Below are 6,701 nucleotides of genomic sequence, written 5' to 3' on the forward strand. Positions count from 1 at the left end.
ATCAGCCCTCCACACCATCTACTGTATGCATCTTGGTTAGTATACAATGAGGTTTGCAGTGCCTGAAGTGTCAAGACCCCGGTTGACTCCAGGAACCTAACCTGGAAGACCTGTGTCAGAGTGCGCAGCGGAAAGCATGAGACATACACACACAGAGAAAGAAATGAATCTGCATAATGATGAAGAAGCAATGATACAAACAGCCCTGTGCAAAGGGTGGTCCCCATAGGTAAGGGCATGATGAACTACTGCTCCCGTAAGGGAGGACCCGGGCCTCGAAGCCCCTGTCAAGGTCAAGGTGAGTACAAATGAATAAGAGCCTGGCTTTATATAGCCCCTACAGGAGCTGGCTGACTTGCTCTAGAAAGACTCACGACTAGCTAATAATAAACATGTGAAAATGGGTGGCCAACCCTACAACCAAGGGTCCTAAACAAGAGGGAAATATGGTGCTGCCCGGGATAAATCTGGGCACCCCTGATACATAACTTGGGCACACTACTAGGAGATGAATAATGCTAACAGCCCCTCTCAGATCCTGGGAGAGAAACTGGTCCAAGGAGCTGGAAAAGGAAACCTCCAAAGCGAGTCGAGAAGTCGATCTGCTCCTGCCTCTACTTACTCCAAGAAACTGCTCCCGATCCACAAGTCAAGCAAAATCCAAAAAATGAACCACAAGATGTCCGTATCTCCAACCCAATCTGTATCACACCAGTCCACACAATGTGCTCCTTCTTCAGCCCAAGAAAGGATGTCATCTAACTCTCTACTTGCAAGAAAAAATCTGCTCCTTAGAGAACACCGCCAAACTGTCTCCCTGTTGGCACCCCCTCTAGACACCCTAGAGGCCCACAATGTCAACATCAGCCCTGGTACTCAAGCCTCCAACACTAAGCTTGTTGAGCACCAATCTCCAGATACTAGGTTTCCGGATCTCCATGTACCCCTCGGTCCAAGAATGCCTCTCTGTCCTACTAACACTCCAAGTGGAAGAAACCTACCTCCAGACTATAGCTGACAATCCTGTCGGCACCTGACCTTTAAAACCTGTATCCATAACTCGTCGTCGCGTGATGGGACTACTACTCACACATCCTATGAGTCACCCAATCACATGGCAACACCCCCTGAGCTCTTTGGTGTTAACTATGGCACTGAGCTCAAGAAAGCTCTCCTGCCAAAACGTGCCACCCCCAACTGGCAAGCTCCCAACCAACTAGTCACGTGTCCATGTGGAACCAACCGTCCACAAATCATCCCAAAGCACAACCTGATGTCAATAATCTGCTCCAAACTGTTGCTCCACTGGTACCTATCTGTATCCAATGAACCTGTACACCTGCCATGCATCCTGTACCCATCTTGCAACAACTGAGTAAGTACCTGTGAACCTTGACAACAGCTCTCGTCACCAAATGACCTAGCCTGCCTTTGCATGAATGCCGATTTCAACCTGTACACCATGCTCCCAAATCAATGCTCATCCTAGGGATGAAGACTCCTGTGCCTGTACCCTGTAATCCTGAAGGCCATCTGCCTGGGGAATAGGAGTGGCTCACCTTGCCAAGTAGCCACATCCCCCTCTCAAGGTGAACACCCTGAGAACCTAAAGGAAATACCTGTACACCAGCAAAACTATGCTGAATTGGCACAAACTCATAGACCCCCTCTGCTATCGAGAAAGGACTAACTGTCCTCCACACACACCTTGAGGATGTAAATTCAAGTGTGCACCCATGAGTCTGAAAACTCTGACAAAGCAAAGATTGGCCGAGCAAGGGCTCAAGGCCATGTGGGAAGGCACCATTCCTGGAAAAGAACACCTGCCTCCACTGCCTCCAAAAATGCAAATGAGATAATGCAAAAAACGCTGCTGTAACCAGCTGGCAGCATGTGTACCAAGAAGAAGAGAGGGTAGAGGAAAACACAGCACCTTCAGCACCTCCTTTGGCTGCCCCAGATCTGCAGAAAACGCAGCAAGTGTATCTCCCCTACTCGCTGCCCCATATCTGCAGAAAACGCAGCCATAGGGGGCTGCCCTCCACCTCTGACTTGGCGCAGAAAAAACGCAGCCTGTAGGGGATTGATCTTCACCTCTACTGGCTGCCCCTTCACAAGGTCCCAAGGTCCCAACACGTAGCTATAGGGGGTACCCACAGCACCTTCTCCAGAGAAAAACGCAGCCATGCTGCCCAGCACCTCCTTCAGGAAAAAACGCAGCCATGCTGCCCGCAGTACTACAAAGATCATTTCGTGAGATTCACAGCAAATGGTTTTATACAGAGACCAGGTTATCTCAATGCCTTCATGTCCCGTGCTATGAGGATAGCCATTGGCCAGCTTAGGGTCTCATTCCATAGACCAAGGATAGACTGGCAGAGCTGAGTGGATACCAAGAGAGGACAGGACATGTAGACTCTGTCAAAGGGGGGTTGAGTCGGAGGAGCACTTAGTTTGCCAGTGCCCAGTCTACCATGAGATTAGAGGGAGATTTCAGTGTCTATTCAGAGAGGGCTTTGGACCCTTATCCTGGATCATGGAGTACCCATATCAGAGGTACCTTGGACTCCCTACTCGAGCTCAGCAGACGCATAGAGTCACTACTTGAGCTCCTTGCCCCCAACACTCCTCTCAGCTTACCATCACTGGTTTTTTCCAGCCTAGAGGGGTGGATAGGGAGGCACCAAAGCCCAACAGAGTGGATACAGGAGCTTATACCACAGTGCCTCCTCACACAACAAGTTCATGGGAGTTGCATCAGATTGGGCACACACACTTGAGAGAGCTAGATGCCCTCGTCCCATCGGACCACCCCGGCCACCGCCAGCTTATCAGCCCCAGTTTCAGGAGATCCTAGCTCACCATCGAAGAGCGGCCTCATCCTCTCAGCAGATTATCGACATCTCTAGCCTTCTTTGTATTACCCATGATGGACATCCTGGATGGGCCCTTGCCCAGCATACAGGGTTAATTGACTGTTTTTATTCAGCTCTCCCATATCCCATCACTTATTGTACCCTATACCCGGCATAGTAGAATTTAGATTTTTCTTCTTGTATAAATCTCAAAGTCTGAGATCTTAGCTTTCAGTTTTTAGTTTTAGTTTAATGTTGCTTTTTATTTTTTCCTACATGACGAGATTTCACGGACACTATGTATACATCATTTTGGCCTTACAAACCCTTTGGGTCTCTTTTGAAGACGCTAATATAACTTTCTTTCTCTCTTTCTCTCTCCACACACACACTGACCGTGGCTATCCTCCATCCACCATAGTCATGGCTTGATCTTTCATCCCTCTCTTTGTACATGGGTCTCTTTTGAAGACGCTAATATAACTTTCTTTCTCTCTTTCTCTCTCCACACACACACTGACCGTGGCTATCCTCCATCCACAATAGTCATGGCTTGATCTTTCATCCCTCTCTTTGTACATGCTCCATCTTGGGCCTTGGCACCATGAATGCTAAGAGGAAAGACACCCTCAACTGAGGGATGGCAATCCTCATGGCATGCGAATTAACTATAGGCCAAAATGGAATGAGATGAACGGAACCCAATTCAATTGTCTGCTGTACCAATGAGAGCTTGTAGAGCTGCATGCTTTATCTATTAAGACAAAAGGAAGCTAAGGATCTTCCCCTTTCAAGGGTCCACATATTTAAATCTACACAGGAGGACGTGGTTTTTTTCTTGAATCCACTGAGGATTCTTGTCACTCTCTCTTGGGGATTAAGATTCTTGACACTCCACCTCCCTCTCTTTCCCTCCCCGTTCCCCTCCCTTCATAAACCTCTTGGCACCTTTTGGAAAAAAAACTTGTGTACCTGCATGTGTTTCTCTTGTCAGTTGAAAGTTCCACACTTCTTGTGTTTAATGTTGACTTGATTATTACCTTTTCAGACCTTGGTCTTATCACAATGGAGGTTCTTGGCCTACTCTCCTCTGGCAGGTAAACTCAGTTTGATGATTTCTCTTTTTTCAAAGTGAAAGACATCAATTTGAAATGTCAACGAAGTAAAAGGCAAGCGAAATACGTTTTCTGCAGCTCACAGCTGCTTGTATAAAGATGAAGAGGCCAGAGATAGCACAAAAGGCAATTGAAGTAGCAGAAAAGAGGATATCCAAGGATAGGTGGCCAGAATACTACGACTTGAAGACAGGCAAGTTCATTGGCAAGCAAGCTCGCCTCTATCAGACCTGGTCGATTGCGGGCTACCTTGTGGCCAAGCTACTTCTTCGTAAACCAGAGGCTGCTCACATCTTGACATGTGAGGAGGACTTCACTCTTCTTGAAGCCCGTTCTCTCCTAGAAGCCACTCCAAAAAGAAAGCGACGCCGCAAGGATGTCGGCAAACCTTTTCTTGTTTGAATGTTGTACACTTCTCTTAGGACTGATGAAGTCCTCTATATCAAGAGAGTCAAATATCTTCATGTTCAAAAAAAAAAAAAAACGCTGCCTTACCAGTTAAATAGACAGTTTAAAGATTCGTTTCTTCCACAAATTTTATATATGTATTCTTTTGGGTGGGTGAAAATGACCAGGCATAACTTCTCAAAGATTATGAATGTTATATTCGGTTCTACGGACAAACATAAATTGATACTTAATTTCCTCTCATTGTGTACCTGCTTGACCCTAGGCTAGATCTATTGTAAGGTGTAGGGTGGATTTTGAAGTATTAGGGAACTGCACTTACTAATCGGGATGGCATCACGTTGTGGAAAACAGGGTGCTCTCTGCTCAGGCAATCGCGGACCCGTTTCCAAGAGGGGACGGCAGATTGCTGCTCCCAGACGATAACAGGCAATCATTCTGACAGACGTGTCGCCATTCAGAGCAGATTTTGACAGGCAAGCCCTCTTCTTTGTCGCTGGCTGTCTTCTTGGGGCCGCTCGGCCGGGCTGTCTTCACACACACACACACACACACTCTCTCTCTCCCTCTCTCCCCTCGCTTGGTCTCTCACAGTCGCTTGAGCGCGAGCTGGCGGCAACGAAAAAAAACCAAGGCAGGCCAATGCCACATTTTTTTCAATTTAAAATTTTCAATATGATAATATTATTATATTTATTATTACTATTTAAAAAATAATATGGTGGTGTTTTGGGGTGGATGTGTTTGTGTGTGTCAAGGGAGGGGAGGTGCCCACTCTACATATCATATCCGGAATTGGATTGAGCCACAAACTGTATAGGAGGTCAGAATCAAAATCCTTTTACAGATGTCTCTCGAAACTGGGCGGAAGTTTGTTAAGGAGGCACACAAATTGTAGATAAAAAGTGAGGATGCTGGTGGTGACCACAACATGGATGTGAATTAGCTTTCTTTTACCTTCTTTGATAGAGATGCCAATGATTTTAGTAAAGTGTGTGACCTACAATGTTCAAGCCCCTGTGATCCAAATAAAGGGAGGCGTTTTTGTTACTACGTAAATAGAATGAAGCTTGATGTGTTGTGTATCCAAGAACATAATCAGCAAGGCATGAGTTGCAATCCATGCTTGAATTGAGTGATCCTCATGGGAGATGGATGGTTATGCAATGTATGCTGCAGGGAGAAGTATATCAGTTTGCAAGACTTTATGCTTCTCAATTGTCTTCTGCGAGACAAAGGTTGTGGCGAAACTTTTGCCTCCGATCCTTGGCTTACACATTCTTTTGTGTGTGGAGATTTCACATTCTTTTGACGACCTCATGCGTCGCATATGTTGGTGAATGAAAGACATGAATGGAAAAATTTCATCCTTTAGACGGATGCTAATGATATGTGGTTGGCCAATATAGTACATGTTCTTGGATTTACTTTCAAACATAATGTTGTCAATCACTATTCGGCACATCTTGATAGATGGTACATGCTAAATGCTTAGTAGTATGATGTATTCACGTGCAAGCTAAGGGTGGATTATGTTGCTCAACTGTCTGATCATGAAGAATGGTGTAAGATTGGAAGACTGCATTGAAAGACTTCAAGCATGTTTTTTTGTCATCCTTGGGTATGCGCACGCTATAGAATGTTGTGGATGATACATGCAATGTGTTATCCTTTTCGAAGGTGTGCAGTAAGCATAACTTCGGTTTCCATTATAGATTGATTTGGAGGAAGATTAAAAGGTTATTGCAGCCATATGAACCATTGCCTCCATTGGTTGAAAATGACAGGCTACATGATTGGAAAGGGAAGGGGTTGCATGATTGGAATGTGAAAGGGCAAACTGACAATGCTCGGGGATTAAATTTGGATAAGATAACTGCAACTAGCATGTATAACCATTTGCCTTCACCACCTTGGATTCATGCACAACACTCTATGGGGTGTGCAAAAGAGTTAAAGATGGTGGGAAAAACACCTCTGGGGTACATGCGAAAGTAAGTTTCCTTTAAATCAAATATTATTTCTTTGGCATTATTTAGTGGGTGTCGTCCCTATTTGCGGAGATGCTTGCTAAAAGAGGGATAGCTGAAGCCACTTCCTGTTGCAGATGTGGAGCTCGTTCTGAAATTGTACCATATTTGTTATGGTATTGTTTGGAGAGACAAGGGAGTTTCTTTGACGATTGGCCGATGATATCTTAGGTTGCTTTCTAGGCAGGTGATATGGAGGGCATTTGGAGAGAGAAGGGAGTTTCTTTGATGATTGGCCGATGATATCTTAGGTTGCTTTCTAGGCAGGTGATATGGAAAGCATTTTTAGAAGA

The 6,701-nt window shown here is 45.4% G+C and overlaps 1 protein-coding gene across 2 annotated transcripts in view; it reads left to right on the plus strand.

Annotated features, from left to right (window-relative positions):
* Window positions 1-4,619, plus strand: part of LOC147624686 (neutral/alkaline invertase 3, chloroplastic-like) — a 42,830-nt gene extending 38,211 nt beyond the window's left edge. For both annotated transcript variants that reach the window (XM_086819710.1, XM_086819711.1), the window contains exons 6-7: window positions 3,904-3,952; window positions 4,049-4,619. In XM_086819710.1, the coding sequence (XP_086675836.1) occupies window positions 3,904-3,952; window positions 4,049-4,372 (373 nt within the window). In that variant the 3' untranslated portion in view covers window positions 4,373-4,619. The remainder of the gene's footprint in view (window positions 1-3,903; window positions 3,953-4,048) is intronic.
* The last annotated feature ends 2,082 nt before the right edge of the window (window positions 4,620-6,701 follow it).

The sequence above is a fragment of the Cibotium barometz genome, chromosome 25, assembly GCF_041138505.1.
Source record: "Cibotium barometz isolate CiBa-2024 chromosome 25, ASM4113850v1, whole genome shotgun sequence".
Taxonomy (NCBI): domain Eukaryota; kingdom Viridiplantae; phylum Streptophyta; class Polypodiopsida; order Cyatheales; family Cibotiaceae; genus Cibotium; species Cibotium barometz.